The 24,205-nt window shown below is 49.0% G+C and overlaps 1 protein-coding gene across 1 annotated transcript in view; it reads right to left on the bottom strand.

Moving 5' to 3' along the window:
- Positions 1-2,053: 2,053 nt before the first annotated feature.
- The window catches only part of LOC144093432 (sodium-coupled monocarboxylate transporter 2-like), an 82,563-nt gene continuing 60,411 nt past the window's right edge, over positions 2,054-24,205 (bottom strand). Inside the window, exons 8-16 of the mRNA XM_077626801.1 lie at positions 21,616-21,745; positions 21,037-21,125; positions 20,653-20,762; positions 20,135-20,202; positions 19,961-20,047; positions 16,988-17,172; positions 13,686-13,783; positions 12,724-12,815; positions 2,054-4,519 (exon numbers count right to left, since the gene is read on the bottom strand). Coding sequence (XP_077482927.1) covers positions 4,412-4,519; positions 12,724-12,815; positions 13,686-13,783; positions 16,988-17,172; positions 19,961-20,047; positions 20,135-20,202; positions 20,653-20,762; positions 21,037-21,125; positions 21,616-21,745 — 967 coding nt within the window. The 3' untranslated portion in view covers positions 2,054-4,411. The remainder of the gene's footprint in view (positions 4,520-12,723; positions 12,816-13,685; positions 13,784-16,987; positions 17,173-19,960; positions 20,048-20,134; positions 20,203-20,652; positions 20,763-21,036; positions 21,126-21,615; positions 21,746-24,205) is intronic.

Genomic DNA, 24,205 nt, shown 5'->3' with positions numbered 1-24,205 from the left:
AAAGGTGTCTGAAGTGATACGCAAGGAGGTCACGAAAGTGATCCCATATGTTCTGTTCGAAAAGCTGCATGGGATCTGTCCTGCTTTCAAAGCCGCAACCGACTGCGCTGCTAGCCTGTTCTCTGGCGGATAGCACCCGCCCCGGCCACTGCTGGTCGCACATACGTACTACATCGGAAAGCTGAGCAGATCACCGGTGTGATAAGGCCGTCATTTCACTCGGGCTTGCACTGCTCCACCAACACACCTCAGTAAGCTCCATGAGAAAACCAAGATAATCGGAGGATATCGCAGCCGATGCCGGGCCTGGCTCAGCGGCAGACGCGCAGAAGCAAGCGCGGCTGCCGGAGTAGCGGAAGTGAGGTACCCAGTGTAGACGTGACGTAGCTGGTTTCCGCTGGTTGCTCTCCCCAGTAGGCACGCTTCGCACGCGACAGGGAGCGGAGGGACGGTGCATTTTTAATCAGCGATTATGTCACTGCTAGGAATGAAATTGAGAAAAAGTTATACCTTCGTGAATTACAAAGGTGCCCGCCATGGTGCTTATGTACGGACGCCCGCGAATTTTCGAATTCGACAGTCTTCAGCTTCCCTTCAGCAGTCTTGTTGCTGAAATCTGCACATTTGACGTCACTAAGATATAATGTAAGCGCCGCATTTTGAAACGTTTGTAATGTGGAGAGGCAAACGACCAATCACAGGCACTGATACTGTCTGTACGGCCACGTCAGAGGGACTTTGATACACAAATTCATTGCAAATCCCCCGCATAATTTTGCAGCGAAAGCTGCTACATAGGGATCCCTCCCCGGCGATGTTGATCTTCCATGCGCATGCGTAGACCGTCGACGTCCAGGCACGTCATCGCTCATGCAGTCAAGGTCACGTGTCATCACGTTACCAGCGCCGCCCACGTGACCTCACGGCAGCTGCGATCGTTTCAGGTAGGCCATGCTACCACAATGTAGGTCTCGTGCATTAGCAAAAGAACAGGCAGCAGCACGGCGACAAATTTCGCCAAGTTTATAGACTTTATGTAAGTACCACCATGGCCGCGTTTCTGTCAGGACGAGCGTGACGTCATCCCCCAATGCCTATGTCACCGGGAGTGGCGAGCAATGACAGATGATCACATGAAATGAAAACGAAACGTTACAAAATACGGCTCCTAGCTGACGCCCTAGACTAGCCTTGTAATAGCGGTCTGGTCCCTTTTAGAAAGCGGCGCAGGCTGCTAATGGACATCGAGGGAACAAGCAACTGCGGCTTTTTTCAAGGCTTAAAGGATGACATGCAAGTCAAGGCGGGAATGACTCAGATTAGCAGCATTCTCACGACCTGTGAGATTGCACTGCTTGACATCAACAGCATCCTTATACTCATACAAAAGAGCATTACAAAAACTGGCTTTTCAGGTTACTTGACAAACACAACTTAATGCAACTCGGTCTTCCTTTCACAGTTAACTGTCAGTATATCGTTTAAATCTTAGTATTGTTTTACAAATTTTTATCGCTCTAATATATTGGAATGCAAAATCTAGTGACCCCCTTTGTAAATCTTACCTGAGTTCAACAGCTGTTTTCGACATGTAATTGAGTAGACGAGGTTATTTGACAGACTTGCTCGCGGCGGCCATCACACCAGTAGACGAAATTATTGGAAGACTTTGCCTCCTGAATTTTTGCGGCCGTTCTTTCTGTCGGAGTCGTTTGGTTTTGCAGCCAGCATGTCGGTCATTTCAAAGTGAGAGATCTAAATGGTTGACTCATTTAAGCCCGGCACACCACTATGCTTTGCTTTGATCAGAGCTCTGAAAGCTTGACGTCATCGGTTTGCACACACATGGACGACGTATGCACAGCTGTAAGCGTGCGGCTCACCTGGAGCTGTCCACCCCAAAGGAAAATTTAGGACAAACTGAAGAAGTTGGCGTGTATGGATAGATTACAGTGTTCTAATACCAAAGAGGCAGCTTTAGCTGAAAGCGGAGCTGAAAGTTCACGCTGCCGCCTCGTCATGCACGGCCACTAGAAGCTGCGACCAGAAATTTCAGGCTGTGATGCGGAGGTGAAGATTTAATATTGTCGACCGGGGCAGTTCGTGAACATCGGCAAGTACTTGGTCAGTGATCTCACGAGTGAGCAGATATATGACAGCCATCTTCCCTTGGAATAGCTTTCTTTTGCAGGCATTAAGTTCGAGCAGAGTTGGTAAGACACCAGCTCTGCCGACATATTGCATACACACCACTTGCATACCATCAAAAGGCAGTCACTTCTCGGAAATGTATAAACACGCAGTGAGTTGCTCGCAGAGCAGGAAAGAAATAAAAAATAAAGCAGCTTTGCTGTCTTTTAAAACAACAATTGAGAAACAAGCATATATCAGTGCCACTTCTCGTCATAGTAAAAAACGCTATGTACAACAGATCGGCAATACAATGAGTACAAAGCCGGAACATTGGTAAACCGCAACCTGGAAACGCTGCCATCTTGCAGCATTCGCGCAGTTGAGCACATATGGTCTTGAAAGGAAATATGCGAGGACAAATGCCACCAAAATAAATGCCACAAGGAACAAATAAAAAACTCGCAGCACAGAAACAATCAAGCATTCAAACATCCTTCTCGTTTTCGTTTCATCTCTGCCAGAAATAACAAAACAAATTACTAGTACCACGACTGTAGTCATTACTGCTGCTTAAGCAGCAACGCAGTGTGCATAAATGCATGAAAAATCACGCTTTGTTCCGGGCTAACTACACTGCGGAGAACATTAAACCGCATTCTACTTTGAGTGAGTTGCAAAACTCGCACGCCGACACCCTACCGAACGCTAAAAACGGACCTTTGTAAAAAAATTTGTTCCAAATAACTGCACTTCCGTTTCATTACATTTCTAGCGTTAACAGAAACTCAGTGAGAAATTTTGGGCAGTAATAAGGCTTTGAATACTGCAAATGAAATCAACATGCATCACAGCCTCCAAGATCGCAGAACTAAGCAGTAAGAGGCTGTCATGCAATCTCGGAGGCCATGCATGCACGTCGGTCGAGCGCAGTCCCGACGCCATAGTGCAAGCTGTGGCAGCTGTTCCTCAACGCTGCTACCATGTAACACAGGTCGAAAGGTTGAGAAGAGTGCCCCAATAAGCGAATTCAACAACGACTCAATGGGCTATAAATAAACCCTGCATCTCGTCATGACCCCAGCGGTGCATTCGCGAACACCTACCAAAGCTTCTTTTTGCAGAACAGAATTTTTTTTTGCTTTTTGTTTGTGTTTATCGCCAAGATAACACAGTCCGGCGCGAAGAACAGAACCTTTCAGTGCCCATCAAAGACCTCGGTGGCATCTCAGTGATATTCGCCACGGGCTCGCTACTGTGCTAGAATAGGCTCGTTACTGGGCCCATTGTACCTGCTCGACTTTCTGCCAGTTAACTTGAAACGCTAGACCTGAGCACCCTCTTTCTCGAGGGTTGCCGCTGGTTATCAGCTCTAATAAAAGTAACTGCTGGTGCCACCAGGGCAACAACTACCTGAGAGACTAATAACGTTTAGGGATCGTCTAATAACCAATAAAAGCCAGGCCGGCAATGCCCGACAACTGTCGTGTAGCAGTACTCACTAGCCACTGTGCTCGAAGGTCATTGGTTCAATAATCAACGAAAGCATCCCTTTCACACAGGTACTACTTTTTCTGAATCACTTGCTTCCAGCCATCCTGCGTTAAACGCCTGCCAACCATAAAATGTGATGCGACATTTAATTTCTGCTAGCTGCACTGGTTTCCCTCGGTGCTCATTCTACCTTAATGGTGGCTCCATTTCGTTAAAGTTGTATAAATAACAGATAGATTTGCACGTGCTGCAATGGTGTTCTAGTGCTGTGGAAGTATAGAGGCATCACAGTGGGCAAGGTAATAAGAAAATGTGAGAATACTGAAGGCATTAAAATTTCCGATACAATGAACATAAACGGACGCGTTAAAGAATAATAATGTTAGGCACGTAGAATTATTTAACAAAGACAAAATGCGACAGTGTTGAACGGAGAAGGGTCAAAAGCTGAATAATTTGACATGGAAATGGCTAGCGGAAACTGAAATAATAACAAAGTACAATTCCTCGCAAACCTAGCATTGCTGATGCCAGTGGCCTATCGCCTTTATACAACAAACACCAGTGTATTATACAGTTAAGACAAAAGAGTATGGTCCATCGTTTAGGCAATGCTGTAGCGAAGAAAAAAAGGCGTCTTATGAAGATCACAGCTCAGTCCAGAAGAGGTGCACCTAATGTGGCAGCTGCTATAAAATTATGAGAATTGTCCGCTCCTCCATTGGAAATGTTGGCGAGCTCGTGTGGAACAGGAATGAAGGAGCTTGGCACTACGTTGAGGCAGTGGTTACAAGTTTGTGCTTGCGCAATCTTTGGAGGGGATCGACCCGTTGCAAACGTCAGTATGGTCCGAGACGTTGGCATCGTTGCTGAAGGCGCGGTTGACGACCATCACCTGGCACAGATGGAGAGAAAAAGCAGAACAAAAAATAGTGTAGAATCAGCCAAACCCTCCATCACAACTGCGGCTGATATAATGGCTTGTTTGAAAAAATACACAGTATTTTTTTAGCTGCTGTTTCCAATGTGCTGGAAAATCTAAGACTCCCTAGCATTTCTTGAAATCAACTTAACAAGCAAAATCAATGAGGGCCGAACTCTCCCACAGCTATTTAATTGCACACCCTTTGAATCATATTGCTATGTTGGGCAATGTACAGCAGTGAACAAAGGAAATATAGGTAAGCTGTGAACAGCTTATAAGGAAAGTAAAGGTGGGTAGCACTCAGCCCAGTCACTTAGCCTTGGGAAGAGGGGTAGGTGACTATTAGGAGAGAGAGGAATGAAAATTGGTTTTTTGGGGAAAGGAAATGGCACAGGATCTGTTTCACATATCTGCCTACACCTGAACTGCACCCACCATAAGGCAAGGAATAACAGAGGGAGTGAAAGAAGAAAGAGGTGCTGTAGTGGAGGGCTCCAGAATAATTTAGGCCACCTGGGTATCTTTAACATGTACTGACATCGCACAGCACACGGGCGCGCCTCCATCGAAACAAATGCAGCCGCCGCGGTCGGGTTCGAGACTTTTTATTGGAGAACCAAAAGGGTGAGGAGGTGGGTGAAGCAGCAGGTGTGGGTCCACTGCTCAGTGGACAGGAGACTCATGGTGTCTTCGACTGGTCGCTTTAGATCGCTCTAGAGCGCTCTGAGAGGCGGCCGCACATTCGGCTGGTCGAAACCGGGCGCTCTGACTACATTCGGCTGGTTGTTTCTGAGCGCTCGCCTCCAGCTCAGAGCGCTCTGACGCGCTCCGAGAAAAAAGTCGGAGCGGCTCCGAGATGTGTTCACGTGACAGAGCCACTTCCGCTACGTCGCGGAAGCGGTGCGAGTTAACCGCGGCATTCCCTACTCGTAGGCAGAAGCAAGTGTCGGCTTTTGGTGTAGTCACGCATTTGTAGCGTCCTTGCTGAGTTGTGTTTTGCGTGGGCCGCGCTGTGTGAAACAAAAAAAATGTCCAAGAGGCGCCGGTTAACTACGCTTGGAATGCCGTCTGTGTTGCTGTCACATCTAGCACATGACAACAGCGGTGCCGCGGCGGGGTTCGGGAAGTGACGGCCCCCTTCTGCCTCCTGCGATTCCGCTCTAAGAATTCGCAGACCATTCGGCTTGACCAGTCTCGCTATGCGCTCGGAGCGAGAGCGGCTCCCACTCTGCCAGATCCAAACCGGATCGCGGGAGCGACCAGTCGAAGACACCATCACTGAGTGTCATGTCTGACACAAAGTATACACGATTTGATAAACACCGTATCAAAATACGCTAGTCAAGCTATCGACACCACATTCACGGCCAGGAACCCTCCAATTTTAAAGCGAAAGCTTTACCAGCCGCCAACTTGCGATTTCGCCGTGGCGGTGCTCCGAGGAGGCACATGACGTCATAACGCGCGCCTCGCCGCGGGTATTTCTCTTTTTCTCGCTCCTTAGTCACTAGTGCGCATGCGCTACAAGTAGCACCGAGCAACGGGTGTTCCGCCGCCGCGCAGCGCGCGCTTTTCTTGAAAATGCAACTTTTAATTTTCAGTTTTCTCTTTCTTCTTTCCCTCCCTCCTTTATGCCTTCCTTTACGGCGTGGTTCGGGTGCCCACCGAGATACGTGAGACGGTTACTGTGTCATTTCCTTTCCTCAAACACCAAACAAAAACAAGTGAGCCGACGGAGTTCATAGAGTTCATTGGCGTTGACAACTTTGCAAAGGCCGTTCATTTTCACGAAGGGAAAGGAGCACAACCGGCTCTGTGGGTAAGTGGAGTAATAATAATAATAGTTGGTTTTTGGGGAAAGAAAATGGCGCAGCATCTGTCTCATATATCGTTGGACACATGAACTGCGCCATAAGGGGAGGGATAAATAAAGGAGGGAGTGGAGACCTCAATCTCGCTTTCATGTATGTGGCGTTGGTGTCCAACCGCAAAAGCGTGCTTTGATTGCGTTCGTTCCGCACACCGGATAGGGAGCGCGCCCTCCCTGCCACTCTGGGAGGTGGCATGCAGTTAATGGTTGATCGCGAGAGATTAGTCACCAAATGAAAGCTGCGGCCTAGCTATTGCTGCAGTGCCGCATGTCAGTCACAACGCCGTCAGCGCTAACGCATTCAGGCCACATCTCTCTTACCACCGCCGCGTGTGTTTAGAGCACGAATGAGGCGTCCGCATATCCAGGGAGCCAGTTATGCGCCCTTCTTTTCCTCAAAGCCATCGCCGCCTTGAACATTGTCAACGCCAACGCCAATGAACAGAGTGAACGCCGACATCTTTCGCTTTTTATATCCTGGATTAGCTGAGCTAATCCCTTGGTTCTCCTGCCCTCTCTTCCAGCGTGACACGTGGCGCACTGCAACGACTTGTTGCTAAGCGACCACCTTGCGATTGACTTACAGAACGTATTTCCGAACGTTCTCCGACTTACTGAGTTCGTCCTCTCAACGGCTGGGGACGCAACCTGGAATCGAAAAGCGCACTCTCAACCAGCGTGCACGATCACCGCAAATCGCATCTACGCGGTCATAAACGATTAACGCGAGAGCGTTAGAGTGCACGTTCGGCGGCAACTCCAGACATGTAAGAACGAAATTGCCATTGGTCGATGACGATGTGACGTCACAAACATGTGAACTTGCGCCCGTAATACAAACACCCCATAACGATCAAAGAGTACAACAGTGATGACGTCACTACACAAATCCTCATTGGTCCACGGGCTTGTCACGTCATTCCACCATCATTACGCAGTGCCTCTGAAGAAAAGCATGGGCTCAGAAGAAAAATGGCTGAGCTGAGAATCGAACTCGTGCTGGAATCGAATCGAAGAGAACCTCCTCCTTTTTTCTTTCACTCCCTCTTTTATCCCTTCCCTTACGGCGTGGTTCAGGTGTCCAACGATATATGAGACAGATACTGCGCCATTTCCTTTCCCCAAAAACCAATTCTTCTTCTTCTTCTTCTTCTTCTTATTATTATTATTATTATTACTATTATTATTATCCTTCAGTTGAGAGCCCGGCGCACTACCCTCGACCAAGGAGGACCTCGTGTTGAGGGCGATAAAAAGAGGCCTCGCGTGAGCGCCTTGAAACGCAGAACACGTAACAGAGCGAGTAAACAACGTTTAACTAAGGTGACCAATTAACGTCACTAATTGTTCTCGCCAATTAACAAAGCCTATGCGTACGACCAACCGAAATCCGCTTGACGTGTCGTAGTGGCGCCGGCATGCGGAGGAGATACGCCGCGGCGCCAAGAGATGGCGCGCGAGTACCCCGCACATCAAACTGGCTGGGAAGTGTACGTAGTGTCAGCCCTAAACAAAGGGAGCAACCGCAAGACATCGCCCACATCACCTAGAGTGACTCTATCACATGCTATCGCATTCAGCTCTAATTGGGGTTACCAATGCGTTCTCAAAAGTTTTTGAATGCGTATAACATCGCAATAAATTGCGCCGATCGGCGCCTACTATGTCTGAGTCAACCCGGAGTGATGAAAGGGTGCGGCGGTGCTCTTTGGTAGGAAGTAGAGGCTACGTCAAAAAGTGTTCGGGCCACATTGTTTTTTTAACCCTTAAGCGGAGCCCTTACAGCACTACTGCCCTAAAAAGAAAATTTCTTAAGATCGTTTGTTAACCTGAGTGCAACGTAACACACTGCAACGCTTTGTTGCTAAGCGACCACCATGCGACTGACTACCACTCAACGCATTTCCGACCGCTCTCCTACTTACTGAATTCTTCTCCTCGGCCGCTGGGGACACAAGCTGGAATCGAAATGTGCACTTTCAACCAGTGTGCGCGGTAACCGCAAGGGTCATCTCCGCTGTCAATAAACCAACATAGTCATGCCTAGTTAAAACGTACGACTCGAATTATGGGCCCTTTTGGGAGAACTAAACTTTTCCAATGCATTTTCGCCTCTTCAATATGGAAACTCACCGTGCAGACAATGGACAGTGCGAAAACGTACACAATCCATTGTGGCCTACGTATTGTTTCATTAATATCGACAGCAATCAAAACCACAGTCGACTACTCTAACCAAACGGTTTCTACACAGGGTTTCGAGTGCAGAGAAGCGACGAAAGAAAGAGAGCAGGTGCAAATGTCGTAGTGGCTGCCTTTTTTGTTTTGCTTCGGGGTTCCGCGCATCATAGCGTACAGGTGCATAGCCGATGTCCATTTCCATTTGCCGTATTTCAAGAATGGATGTCAACTGATTTTAATTTAAAATATTTACTGGAAATCACAACAGTATTCATGGGAGAGCAGGGTTCGGTTCTTAGTCGAGGATTCCAGTCTATTGCAGCCTTCGGTCAGCGTAAGCTGTTCGTTGAGGTCAGAACTGGCCGGCAGCGACTCTTATTGCTCTAGAGAAGTGCATACGCGTTTTTTTTTTTTAGATCCGGCACATTCCCACGCAATGTGGTCTAACGAGGGATGCGAGTGTTCGCACCAGGGACAGCCCTCCCTATACGTAGTTGGATACATGCGGCTATATAAAAAATTAGGTTTGAGTAAACCCCCGCCGCGGTGGCTCAGTGGTTAGGGCGCTCGGCTACTGATCCGGAGTTCCCGGGTTCGAACCCGACCGCGGCGGCTGCGTTCTTATGGAGGCAAAACGCTAAGGCGCCCGTGTGCTGTGCGATGTCAGTGCACCTTAAGGATCCCCAGGTGATCCGAAATTATTCCGGAGTTCTCCACTACCGCACCTCTACCTTTCTTTCACTCCCTACTTTATCCCTTCCCTTACGGCGCGGTTCAGGTGTCCAACGATATGCGAGACAGATCCTGCGCCATTTCCTTTCCCCCAAAGCAATTATTATTATTATTATTATTATTATTATTATTATTATTATTATTATTCCACTGACCCACGGAGCCAGTTGTGCGCCTTCCGCGAAAATAAACGACCTTTGCAAAGTTGTCAACGCAAATGAACTCTATGAACGCCATCGGCTCAATTGTTTTGTTTGGGTTTTGAGGAAAGGAAATTGTACTGTAACCGTCTCACATATCTCGGTGGACACCCGAACCGCGCCGTAAAGGAAATAATAAAAGAGGGAAGGAAAGAAGAAAGAGAAAACTGAAAGTTGGAAAGTTGAAACGCAAAGGCGCGCGTGTGCTGTGCGATGTCAGTGCATGTTAAAGATCCCCAGGTGGTCGAAATTATTCCGGAGTCCTCCACAACGGCACCTCTTCCTTTCTTTCACTCCCTCCTTTATCCCTTCCCTTACGGAGCGGTTCAGGTGTCCAACGATAAATGAGACAGATGCTGCGCCATTTCCTTTCCCCAAAAACCAATTATTATTAGTAGTAAACCCCACTCAATTTTTCGCCAGTCCGGGGATTGTTTTTTATCTAACTCCTTGTGTGGAGGACTATAGCAGCACCTAAAGGTACGATGACTTTCTGGGCGATCAGCGAAGAACGTGATTCCCGGTGCTGAACGTAGCAAAGGTGCCACGGAAGTCAGCGTTGCCACGGAGTGATCGAAGGGAGTAATAATAATAATAATAATAATTGGTTTTTTGGGGGAAAGGAAATGGCGCAGTATCTGTCTCATATATCGTTGGACACCTGAACCGCGCCGTTAGGGAAGGGATAAGGGAGGGAGTGAAAGAAGAAAGGAAGAATTAGGTGCCGTAGTGGAGGGCTCCGGAATAATTTCGACCACCTGGGGATCTTTAACGTGCACTGACATCGCACAGCACACGGGCGCCTTAGCGTTTTTCCTCCATAAAAACGCAGCCGCCGCGGTCGGGTTCGACCCCGGGAACTCCGGATCAGTAGTCGAGCGCCTAACCACTGAGCCACCACGGCGGGTCGCGAAGGGAGTGTCCGTGCTCATTTTTAGGATGTAGTACAGCTCAAGTAAAAAAAAGTATTCGGAAAACTGTTTTTTTAGCCCTTTAGCGAAGCGTTTACGGAAGTGATGTCCTAAACAGAAAAAGGCCTTAAGGCGCTGCTACGCCTTGCTGCTAGGCAACCACCGTGCGATCGACTTATACGCAACGCATTGCCGACCTTTCTCCTACTTCTACTTACAGCGCTCCTCTCCTCGACGACTGGAGACGCAAGCTGGAATCGAAATGCGCATTCTTAACTTGCGTACACGGCCACCGCAAAGCGCATCTACGCTGTCAATAAACGAATATTCAGCTGGCATCGCACAGCACACGGGCGCCTTTGTTGCATTTCGCCTCCATCGAATTCCTCTAAAATGAACTAATCACGCGCACAACCTGGACACATTTCTTATTGTGTAAATAGTTTGTACATATTACTTCTCCCCCTATCCTCTCTTCCTGTCCCCTGACCTCTTTCATTTCATTTCTACATTCTGCCTGCTATCCTTTATTTCCGCTGCCCCAGCTCAGGTGCTTTAGTAGCGATGGCAGATGCCGGGGCTAGCAAAAATCTTTTCCTTCCTTTTTACTATTTTAATTTAAAAAAAACCACTACCACCACCACCTCCATCGAAACGCTGGGGTTCTAACCCGACCAAGGCAGCAGCGTTTCGATGGAGGCGAAACGTAAAAAGGCGCCCGTGTGCTGTGCAATGCCAGTGCATGTTAAAGATCCCTCCACTACGGCACCTCTTTCTTCCATTCTTTTTTCCCTGGCTCCTTTATCCCTTCCCTTACAGCACATTTTGCGTGTCCACCGAGATATGTGAGAGAGTTACTGCGCCATTTCGGTTCCTGAAAATCAATTTTAGTGAGCACCTCATCGCAATGAATTGTGATGATCGGCGGCTCTTAAGCCAGCGTCACCGCGGAGTGATGAAGGGCCGCGCTCCTTGGTAGAATGTACAGTCTAAGTCAAAAGTATTCGGGCCACACTGTTCTTTTAGCCCTGTAGCAAAGCTTTTACGGCGATACTGCCATAAAGAAAAAAAGGTCTTAAGGAACTGCAACGCCTTGTTGCTAGGCGTGCGGCTGACTTACACAACGCATTTCCGACCGTTCTGGTACTTACTGAGTCCTTCACTTCGACAGCTGAGGGCGCAACCTAGAATCGAAATGCGCATCCTCAGCTTGAGTGCACGGTCATCGCGAAGCGCATCACCGCTGTTAATAAACGAATATTTAAATGCCCGTCACATCGCAATGAATTGCGCTGATCGGCGCCTCTTATGTCAGAGTCACCGCGGAGTGATGAAAGGATGCGGCGGCGCTCCTTGGTACTATGTACAGCCTAAGTCAAGAGTATTCGGGCCACATTGTTCTTTTAACCTTGCATCAAAGCTTTTACGGCACTACTGCCCTAAAGAAAAAAGGTCTTAAGGAACTGCAACGCCTTGTTGCTAGGCGTGCGGCTGACTTACACAACGCATTTCCGACCGTTCTGGTACTTACTGAGTCCTTCACTTCGACGGCTGAGGGCGCAACCTAGAATCGAAATGCGCATCCTCAGCTTGAGTGCACGGTCATCGCGAAGCGCATCACCGCTGCTAATAAACAAATATTTAAATGCCCGTCACATCGCAATGAATTGCGCTGATCGGCGTCACCGCGGAGTGATGAAAGGATGCGGCGGCGCTCCTTGGTACTATGTACAGCCTAAGTCAAAAGTATTCGGGCCACATTGTTCTTTTAACCTTGCATCGAAGCTTTCACGGCACTACTGCTCTAAAGAGAAAAATTGGCGGCGGTTTAGCTCCGGTTAAACCTGGAGTGACGCGATAGCTACAGCTGGCCGAGTGGAACTTGGTCACGTGACGAACCACGTGATAAGCCACGGCGCCGCGCCGCCAGCGGCTGCTCCGCACCACGTGACCAACCACGTGACAGCGTGGCGGCGCAGCAACAGTGTGGCGGCACCACCACGGCGCCGCCACGCTGAAGGCTCTAAATGCTACCATAATGTAGCTATCCCTACAAAAGGCCTGCGAGGCTTCTCTCCCTACAGATATTCACATTCTAGGAATGCCACAAGCTCCCCATAACATTGCTGAAAAGCAAACCACATGGCCTGGAGAGCTTGAACCAAGAGCGTTCGCGACCTCGACTCAAAGAGCGCTGCAATCAAGGCCATCAGCGGCCGCCAAATGTCAACAGGCAAACATCCCCAGTGACTGTCTTTCTCGATCCCCCTCCCAACATACCTTCTCGGCCTCTTTGTCGTCGGGCGACGCAAAGCGCCTGGCGACCCACCGCGCGAACAGCTCCGGGTCGTGGGTGACGCCTCGATTCTTCCCTGCACGCAAAAGACGACGGCAGCACGCTCGTTCATTCGTCCAAATGGCCGGCGCTTCTAGGGGGAAATGTCAAGAGCGCCCCAAGTGCCCCATCTTTCAAACGTTATCGCCCACCTGCCGCATAGACCATTCAGACTTTCCAAGTCAGCTTTGGCGCTTCGGCTTCACCGCTTCGACCTTCTAGGCAGGTTAGACTGGCCGCGTTCAGTTCGCCTATAGCCTTTCTGATAACGATTTACTGGTTCGGCTTGGTGTAGGTGTTTTAACACTCCAAATCGACTCAGGCTATGAGGAAGCCGTAGTGGAGGGCTCCGGAAATTTCGATCGCGTGGGGTTCTTTAACGTGCACTGACATTACACAGTACACGGGGCTCTAGCATTTCGCCTCCATCGAAATGAGACCGCCGTGGCCGGGATCGTAACCCGCGTCTTTCCGGTTCAGGAGACGAGCACAACCACTGATGGTTACTTTACCATTTTTACAGTTCGGTTAGCCTGAAATAAGGCACCAAAGTATGACGACTTCGTCGGCCTTAAATGTCGCGCTTCGTGACTGCTGCAAGGCTAGGTTACGTTTGATTAGGTCTGGCTGGTTACTAGGTAGGCAGGCAGGCTATAGCAGGATCGAACCTAAAAAAAAAAAGACACCAATTGCGTGACGGTCTTCGATCTTGAATGTCATGTTTAGCATATTGCCGGTTGTATAGCAAAGACGCACAGTGGGCGCACCGTACTGAGACTACTGCAACGCTCAGTGAGTAAAAAATAGCAAACATTTGCGGCCACTGCTAAACATAAAACAAACAGAGAAGGAAGCGTGAATGTTTCATAACAGTTCCATGGTGACACTACAAAGTGGCGCACAGCACCTGTGAGGCAGCTGATGATAACGCTCGCAATCACGGTCGTGGTGAAACCCAGCACGGGCACTAACAGGTGCGACAGCCGGTACATCAGCTCCAGGCCCCTAAAAGGAATAAAGAAAAAAAAAACATCAAATGAACTGGAGGATACGGAATGGCCTCGACCCGAGAAAATGAAACGCTATATTTTTTAAAACTATTTCACGGCTGCTGAGCAGCGAAAATCTTGACGATTTTTCTCGAGCGATAATAGTGAAACAACTGTCAACGATCGAGTTCACTTTCTTGCAGCGTATAGGCGGCGTAACTTCGACGCGGGGCGAAATTCAAAAACGCCCGCGTGTCTAACGGTACTCGAACAACGCCATGTGATCAAAACCGATTCTTATACTATGCACCAATACAACACCCCTCCCCCCCTTTCTTCCTCTAAACCATGAAAACTTGCATGTTACCCTATCATCCTTAAAGGTGCACTAAAGAGGAATCTGAACTCGTCTTTTTACAGCGGGAACTCTATCTACACGCTCCGAGTATTCTTAGAAACTGCAATCATTGTCGTCTGCTGCCGATGTCTCTTATTTAAATCAAGTTAAACATCCCAGCTCCCGCCTTTTCTTTCATTTTTTTTTAATTCAGCGCATAAGGTAGGAGGAGTCAACCAACGCGTGCAGTGCCTTTCAGCCAGTCCCGTGCCGGCTTGCCACAATGCCATCGGCGGAGTGATACGTAAACCTAAGAATCCACGCATATACTTTTATTTCCGTGGGCCTGACTTGCGGCTGTGTTGTCTGCTACTGAACTATTTATTCACAGAAACCTAAAAACAAAAGCGAGAGCGAAGCCGCCACGGGACTGGCTGAAAGGCACTCCGTGCGTTGGTTGACTCCTGCTACCTTAAGTGTTGAGTTCAAAAAAAAAAAAAAGCGGGAGCCGGGACGTTTAATACAATTTAAATTTAAAAAATCGGCCGCACTGGACAATAATTTGAAGTTTCTAAGTATGCTCGGAACGCGTAGATCGAATCCCCGAGGTAAAAAAATTAGAGTTCAGGTTCCTCTTTAGTGCACCTTTAAGCTCACCCTCCACTGTTACTGACGCAGTCTTTCGACGGCCGTATTCAGGGAGGAAAATGGTACGTTAAACCGAGTAGGTCGTGTGAAAGCACTTGAGGCAACATCGCCTCAAAGGCAACCGCATGTAAGACGAAGGTCAATGCTCAAGGTGAAGGGCCAAAGGTCAGTGCCAAAGTCAAAGGATGACGCTTCACACATACATGCTCCGGGTTTAGTTAAGTAGTGCTTTCGCAACAAAGAAGTCAGAACGAGGCTTACAGTTTTGAAAATATCCACGCTACAATTTTAAGCGCCCCTTCCCTACCCTGTTGGACAACGCAAAATGTGGGCAAGAGTTCCGTTAAATTTGCGCCTACACGGTAGGTCATTGTTATCGCACGTTCGCCCTTGTTCTCGGCCAAATATGCGCGTCTGTTGGTGATTTTCATATCGACGCCACCCTGCGGCGGCGCAAACGATCGCACGAAAACCTGGCCGACGACGTCACGTCTTGCAAATGACGACAGCAGCCGGGGGTTACCATTCATTCACAGCGCCAAGCTCTTTCGGACGTCACGCGCTACCGCGGCCACTCTATAGTGTACTAGATTAGTACACTATAGCCACTCCGCGCGCGCCGCAGCCGGCGGAGGTAGGGGAGGGTACGAGTGAGTGGGGCCGCCGGAGGAGCGCCACCGTTTTGGCGTGCGAGAGGAGAGCGAAAGGCACGAAGACGCGGAAGTTCAAATTTTGTCTGCATATAACTCAGCTTCCACAAAACGCATTGAAATAATTCTTGCTGGGGGATAGTTATGAACCGTCGTCTTTTAACATTCCAGACATGTCGCATCTTTATTGAGACCCCCCTTTCTGGGCCTCTTTAATCTTAAAAGCTCTGTAGGAATGCTTGCTGTAAGTTTCAGTCCCATGCTAACAGTGAAATCAAGTGATTTGAAAAGATCGCTGTTGCCACACTATACTCGGACACAACTCCAGAACGAAGCGACTTTTCCCCGTCAAAGGATCCCCTTCCAGCCAATGGCATCGGTCGATTCTCATGAGCCTGCTAATGTGACAATGCAGGAAGTGGAAGATGATAGCCCCTCCCTCCATGGTCAGGGATAGTACATTCCCTGCATTGCCACGCTAGCTGGTTCATGAGAACCGACCGACTCCATTCGCTGGAAGGGAGTCCTTTGATGCGGAAAAGCGGTTTCGTTTTTTTAGTTGTATCCGACTACAGTACAACCTGTATTCGGTCCCCAGACTAAAGGCTGATCATCAAGAGGTGTCAGTATAATGGCTCCCGTTACGATTACCAAAAAAAAAATGGCAGTGGCTTAGCTCGGCTATGCCAGGATATATGTAGCGAGAGGTATGTTTCCCTGGCTGAGCTTGTTTTTTGGCAACTCGAATGGTGTGGTCATTCACACGACGGGCCTTCACATCCTCTTCGGTTGGTTCCCGTTGACTGACGCCTTCCATAGGCTCCATCTCGGCGGCTATACGCCGTATATTACACTCGGCAGTCTGGCATCTCCGTTTGGCAAGGCGTTCTTCTCTGTTCGGGCGTCTCCGCTGCTATCTTCACCTTCTGAAGCTCATTCTCTCTTTGTTGAGTAGCCAACTGCCAGGTGACAACCTCAGGATCGGAATACATATCTTCTCTTGTCTATACAGCCGTTTAGCAGCGGCTGCACTCTCCTTTTCTGCATGCATGTCAAACGTTGTGATACAGACGCCCACTCCATTCCCGCCTTTTATACGCGATGCTGCCTGCGCATGCGACGCGCGGTTCGAGTGATAGAGCGGCGTGCGGCGAGGCGGCGACGAACAACGCGGCGCAGCTGTGGAGTCTCTCTGGTTACCATGGTATCGGCACATGCGCACAACTGCTCATCCGCGTGACGTCACGGTCGGCCCCGACAGTAGAGCGCGCGCACGGTCGCGGGGACGCCGAAGCGCACGCCGCACATTGCTCCTCTCCGGTTGCCATGGTAACGGCGCATGCGCACAACTGGCCTCTCCCATGCACCTCGAAATGCTCGACTGGTAGTTCACAGTAGCTCTCGCTACAAAAAAAAAAAAAAAATCGGAGAGGTACACGACCGCGGCCGCCGTTTCTACTGAAGAGTCGGTATACCAACTCTATATAAGGGAACAAGCGCCTTTCAAGATACTAGCATAGACGATGGGGCCTATGTGCCTCTTACGGTCCCACGCAAGCGGCACAGGCGCGCGTTCGTCGCTCACTTGGGTCCCGCTGTGGGTAGGACTTCGATGGGTCCTGCGCTCATGTTGTGGCCCGTGATGTTGCCGTAGCGCGGGCATCCGGACACCGAGGTGGGCAGGTTCTCGTCGATCGCCTCGCTGGACAGCGAGCCCACCACGACCCACAGGCAGATCACCTGGCCAATCAGAAGACCACCCAGGGCGCCCTGATAGAAAATAAACAAAAGGGATTAGGGGTGAGTCTTTCACGGGAACAAAACAATGAATCCCATATTTCAGAGAAAAAAAAAAGGCTTTAAGAAATGCAATGTCATTCCCACAGTCGTCCTATCCAAGAATTACTCATAAATACGCCCCTGAGTCGAAGTGCCAGACTGTGTCAGGCTCTGTAAATGTGCAGCAGCACGGAAACGCAAATACAATGCCTCCCCAAAATTAGCTATCTCAGCGAAGTCGTTCCATCCTGCGCATCGCATGCCTGCAAATACAGCGGATCACAGCGTCAGCAAGCAAAGCCTAAGCTAGGCAGCGTTAAAGAGCATTTTAAGTTACCACAAAACTTAGGGGCACAACCAGGCTTCTTGATAACGAAACTGGAGGCAAGCTTTAATAAAAATTATACATAAACTTCTTGGAAACTTCAACGAAACTGAGGGAAAATTAAAACACGAGAGCAGTGCGAATCAGTCAGAAACCATTCGTGTTTTCTTCGGAGAGCATGTGCGGCGCATTTTTTCCCAATTTATTGTAAGAAGGCCGTACGAATGGCCTACGACTTCAAATTCCTACGTTTAACCACTGCAAGCGTTGATGTCAAAATAAATATTAGAAAAAAAAAGATTTCAGGCGCAAGCAGATACACAAAGAGGAATAACACAGCGCACGTTCATCTTTACAAAGCGCGAGCAACGTAAACTGCCCTTGAGTTTGAACACCGGTCATTCCAAAAACAAACAACGGGGCTTTATCGCAGCAAACGCTATACTGATATGAGGCTAATTATATTACTAAAAGTTTCATGCCCATGCCGATAATCAGACTGCCATTAGGTAAGAATGCTGCCTTTGCTAATCGCACAAACACGCACTGGGATCGCAATGCTATTATGTCCGTCACTATGCGTCGAGTCCCAATGTGTCCTTCAGGCAGGCAGAAAATGTTTATTCCTCCGCGCATCGTCCCACCCAGTTTGGTGCCTGATGGCCTCAAACGCCACAGCGACTGCAACCGCACCGGGTACGCTAACGGGCGAGTCGGCCCAGAAGGAAACAAAACAGCCAAGCGGATGCGTTTAGACATTTTAATGCGAAAGCACTCATGAGCTCATCAACACCGACCAAGAATCTCGCCACCGTACGTACGTTCATCGTACGTACATTCTTTCGATCTTGTGCCGTTTCCTACCAACCCGAGTTCCTACCCGAGCTTACTCGAGTACTCGGGTAAGCTCGGGTAGGAACTCGGGTAAGTTCGGGTACGTTCGGAGGTGCGCCGCGTCCGCTGCGCGATAAGTTGCTCGGGAAGAGCAGCATGGGTCGTGCAGTCCCTACGGGTGGCTGTGACAGATGCAGTCACCTGCCAGTGCAGTGACACATCGCTAAACCGCTGCGCTGGTAGTGGTACTAGGACTCGCGAATGTTACGTAGAAAATGGCAAATTCTGCATACAGGGCCATTAACCTTCTAAAGGCATCGCGCCATACCCTTAAGGCTGAGCTTAAGTGCCCTCTCCAATTGAAGAATGAACAACCTGCTTTCGTACGTCTGCTAAGTTTAACCGCGCTAAACCCCTAGCGTTTTCGTTTTACGCCATTATTCAAACGCCTTTCAAACTCATCAATGGGGCTACAGAATGTGTCAGCTATAGGCGCGGCATGAAGCTGCGCACAATATTGCGCAAGCCAATAACGGACGCTCAAAGCATTCGCTGTTATATTCTCAAGGACTCTTACATAAGTATTGCATGCTATTCGAAACTCTTGAAACGCCAGGAATCAGCACAGGTCTGGTCGCAGTGAATGTCATTGAAAAACAGGTTAAATGACGGATGAACACTATATTCGGGTAATACTTACGACCTGATTCTAAAACCCATCGCGTGGAATTAGCGCGAAGACGAAATGAGTAACTCTAGGCTGAGTGAAAATTTTAGGCTGCAGTCGAGACCGGATATATCGAACCTGGATATTTCTAATTATTGGCTACATCGAACACACAGATTATCCCCTTCAAGATGCCACGTAAAGTATAGGAATGTCGCGCATTATATCGAACTCCAAATTTGCTAGTCCTTCGATGCATCAAACAGCGCGCCGCGCCCCTACAAGTGGCGCTCCTCCTAACGGCCCTCTTCGATCACTTTTCTAGCGCTTATAGAAAGGTCAGCTGCACGGACTTGGGCACCCGCTGGCAGCGCTAGCGCTGTGAATCTCTGTTACGAGGTGCACATGGGGTGTGCTTGAGGGCGGCCTTAGATATCTCGTACTCATTTTTCATGCTACAGCCCTGCCATGCGATGAAGCCTACAGTGTTCCTGTATACGCTCCCTGCGGGAGTGAAATTGGAGTGAAATGGGAGTGAAATGAGTAGAGTGAATTCCTCTCGGAAGACGCAACAATTTCTTCTAGGACTACTGATCCGGAGTTCCCGGGTTCGAACCCGACCGCGGCGGCTGCGTTTTTATGGAGGAAAAACGCTAAGGCGCCCGTGTGCTGTGCGATGTCAGCGCACGTTAAAGATCCCCAGGTGGTCGAAATTATTCCGGAGCCCTCCACTACGGCACCTCTTGCTTCCTTTCTTCTTTCACTCCCTCCTTTATCCCTTCCCTTGTGGCGCGGTTCAGGTGTCGGTTCAGGTGTCCGTTCAGGTGTCCAACGATATATGAGACAGATACTGCGCCATTTCCTTTCCCCCCAAAACCAATTATTATTATTATTATGGCAACCAGGCGCAGCAGCGTTTGCATCCCTCCGTCCGAATGAAGAGGCAAGCTTACTTTTCCATTGCAGGACGGTACCAGCATGCCCAGCATGAAGATTCCGAGAAGCGGTCCCGAAAGGGCCCCGGACATTGCGAAGGCCGCCTGGGGAAAATGATTAGGAATAGGAGATGAACGAGGCAGATTGTGAACCACTGTGAAAAAAAAAAAGGAAAATAAACAGCCTCTTACCTTGAGAATAGAGCCAACTCTTCCAGCCAGAAAAGCTAGCCCAATGGTAAGAACTCCGTAAGCGCAAGCTGAGTATGCAAGAAAAGAAGAAAAAAAAACATTTAGATCCTAGTGAGGAAAGCTCGCGAGAGATGAGTTTCCGAAATCGCTCGTGCTAGGCATGATTGTGCGTAATGAGCAGTAATGAAAGTAATGCGGTGTATCCGGAAAGCGTTGGATCGCACTTAAAGGGCTGTCAGAACGTTTCTGGCTGTAAAACCAATAACTGAGAAAGCCAGTTCCAGTGGACTCTAATGTATGGTACACACAAAACAAGCAAACAAGATGAAGGGAGACAATAGACGGCAGCGCAATGTCTGCCGATGCGCAAAGCACACACGCACGAGCGTTGCCTTATAAAACGTACACGAACCGGTTTGAGTGCCACGCACCATAACGTATCATGTCCCGCATGCAAGCTAGCCCACTGACTGTCTTGCGGCGCTGTCAACGCCACAAGCGAGAAAGAGAGTGCGCACCGATGCTCTTCGTGATGTAGGCCGCTTGCTTCTCGGTGGCGGTAGACCATTTCTTCACAAAGTCTTCCCACGTGACCGCCGCCAGCGAGTTGAAGCCTGACGACAGTGTGCTGAAAATACAAAAATAAAGAAGACAACGGGCTTAGACGGGGCGCGTCGATCTTCGACGAACGGGCTCGATTACGCATCTTTTTCATCGTTCGATTTAGAAGCAACTGAATCTCGATCTTTGGCCAGAAATACGCGCTCCCCTTTCATATGATAATTTGCACCTGTACATAGGAAGCCCGAAACAATACTGATGCCAGAGCTACTTCATTTGTCGTTGCCAAACGATGGCGTTCTTAGAAGCAACCCGCAGCGATGCGTCCAAAGTTTACGCACCTGAGAGCTCCACTGAAGACACAAGCCACGAAAAGACCAGGAAGGCCCTTGAGCCTACTTAGGTTCTTCATCACGAAGAATGGGATGAGCTGCAAAACGGAGGAAAAAAAACCGATTGATCTACCGAAGATAGCACAAAGCCCCTTTATATTAATGCTCTACAGAGACAACAAACCATGCAGTTCAATTCCTATGGCATGCTAAACATTTACTGAATAATCCACGCTAGGCATTCGGTAACCAGGCGTTGCACTGAATCTGGATAGTTGATGTTCCGGATAACGTTGTTTGGAAGACAAGAGTGGGGAAACACAGATAAGAATGAGGCACAAAGATATGAGATAAGGCGCAACAGCTTCCCAATAACCTTGCTGACCCAGTTTTGTTATCCAAGCAACGCCTTTCCGAAACGTGCGGCCTTCTATCTGTCTATCCAATGCTCCCGCTCTCTGCACATCCAAGTGGGAGCAGCAGTAAAACGCGCATCGATCGCCGGAAAAGGCCACACATACTGCGCTGTCTTTTTCCGGGTCGCGTAGACTAAGAAGCGGTCAGCGCGAGCGCTGAGCGACGCATCACCTGGTCCGACTTGGAGATCTTGCCGGACTTGAGCGGATCGCAGTCGGGGTAGTTTGCATAGATCACCAGGCCAGCGAAGCAGCCAAGGCTGATGTTCATCATCACGCCGGGGATGTTCACGTACAGCGCCCTGCGAAACGAGAAAAAGAAAATCACAGGACAGGTTACGAGTGTAACGCGAATGTGTGGCAGAATTTTTAACGGAGCTGTTCCGTTTTTTTTTTCCGCAATGTCAGACAGCCGGAGGCGAATCCCCACTTTTTCAGGACTGCAGTGATGCTCTAAAGTGGGTCCGGTAGGATTCGGACCAAAACAGCTCCTGCAGCCGAGGCGGACGCCCAAGCCACAAGACCGCCGGTCGCCATCAACCCTCTATCACTCTTCCTTCACCCCTCTCCCCTAATTATCGCTCTCTCCACTTAGACACCCATCGCCTCCCACCCTCTTCCTTCCCATCTTCTCTCTTAAAAGTGGGGAGGGAATTTATTTTCTCTCTTTTCCACCTGACAACCAAGGCAGGTGGCGCTGCGGACGGCGCCGACGATGACAGCGTGAAACTGAGGAACGAACGAATAGGAGCGGACGCTCTAAAAGGAATGGCCGGAGAGGCTATAGCTTCGTTTACCCGAAGACTGCAGGAGCGGGTGGAGTGGGGTATGCCTGTCGGGATCACGTGAACATTAGCCGGTCGAGCTCAGTGAGCGTCGTGTCGGGTCGCGTTTACTCATCCCGACCCGCTTGGCAAGGTGCACGCAAATTCGGCTGGGTCGAGTTTGCGGCACCTCTAGAGCGAGCAAGATCCGCAAAGAGAGACCGGAATTTCCGTTTACGTGCCTTTCTGTTGCCGACCACTACCTCCATTATTTGCATAGGTTAAACACTGCGCTAAATCTAATTTAAAGTCATTCCGTTAGCCTCTACCCGCCGCGGTGGCTCAGTGGTTAGGGCGCTCGGCTACTGATCCGGAGTTGCCGGGTTCGAACCCGACCGCGGCGGCTGCGTTTTTATGGAGGCAAAACGCTAAGGCGCCCATGTGCTGTGCGATGTAGTGCACGTTAAAGATCCCCAGGTGGTCGAAATTATTCCGGAGCCCTCCACTACGGCACCTCTATCTCCCTTTCTTCTTTCACTCGCTCCTTTATCCCTTCCCTTACGGCGCGGTTCAGGTGTCCGCCGATATATGAGACATACTGCGTCATTTACTTTCCCCCCCAAAATTAATTATTATTATTATTATTCCGTTAGCCTCGTAAGTTTCGCCCCCCCAGGTCAATACTGAAAAGATGCAAATATTACTGGCTATTCTCAAGAGGTATAACGGTGAACCAGCAAACGTAATTTTTATTTATACCTATTGCATTCTCTCCCGCCTCACCCGTTACAGCATACCTCCAGAGCTCACATGTCTGCCATAGGTAACCAACCATTATTAACCCTACGTGGTCGCGTAAATGTGCACTAAATACCATAACACTTAATGCAGGGCTACAGAAAACAAATAATTCAACTGCCACGTCAAAATAAGTACAGCCTTGCCCCAACACTGGATTTCGCCGACCACATGTCCAATGATAAAAGAAGCCTGTTTTTTTTTTTTTTTGCTATAAGAAAGTTCCAGTGCATACTTTATCAATATTTTTTTTTTACCGAAAAATTTTCTTTCACTCCTCAACCACTTTACCAGCAGTAAAAATTACAGTGCGAGAGGTGATTTCGAGCAGACTGATTCCACGACGAACAATTTTATAATGCTGCAAAAAACAACAAAAGAAAACAAACAACAATACAAGTGCCATACTTGTGCGTTAGATTTTATCACAAAGAGAGCAACACAACCATGGCTCGTAGTCCGCGGCAATCCTAGCTCTCAGAATTGTGCTCTAAAGCTAAGAATGGCTCTTTTTATAGAGAAATTTGTACGAAAGGCAGCGCTCACTCGCCTTTCCAGCTGCGTGACAGCGATCAGATCGCCTCTAATTATTCTGCCAAAAGACTTTACTATACAGCTGCGGGATTCTCTTGAAACCGGTTCGCCACGGAAACACGAGCACACACGTTATTTCCGCGTGAAAACAAAAAAGCCCAAAACAAGGAAAGTACACATCCCAGAAAACAAGCGGACACGGGTCAATGAGAAGGTGCCAACTATGTTCCAAGAACGTTCGTAAAAAGAAACGCCCCATAGGAAAGCATTACGCGGGAATCGACCAGCTCCATGCGTGACGTGCCTGTGGGAAAACCTGCCGGGCTAGTGATATATGCCTCCAGCAAGAAAAAAAATAAGAAACACCTTTGTGGTGTTGCTTCGTTTCCTCTCCGCTTGACCTTCAGATAACGAAACTTGTGAGGCCAAATAGGAGAGGTCAAAGTGCGTCATTTCGAATAGTGCAACGTGCTTGCACTGAGAGACTGCCAGCATCTGAGCGCGTCACACGAACGCATATATTTAGGGGCTCTTCCTTTTCAGTCCGACAGCACTTCTAGCCTACTCCCAGTGATTTCGACGATGTCTCACGCAAGGAAAGTGAAGCCTCAGCTGGACTCAGTCAGGGAATGAGTGCGCATAGCAATCCACCAAGCAAAGCTCAAT

Source organism: Amblyomma americanum, chromosome 6 (genome assembly GCF_052857255.1).
Source record: "Amblyomma americanum isolate KBUSLIRL-KWMA chromosome 6, ASM5285725v1, whole genome shotgun sequence".
NCBI classification, from domain to species: Eukaryota; Metazoa; Arthropoda; class Arachnida; order Ixodida; family Ixodidae; genus Amblyomma; species Amblyomma americanum.
Note: the sequence above shows the minus strand (reverse complement) of the source record. Positions and strands in the feature narration are given on the sequence as shown.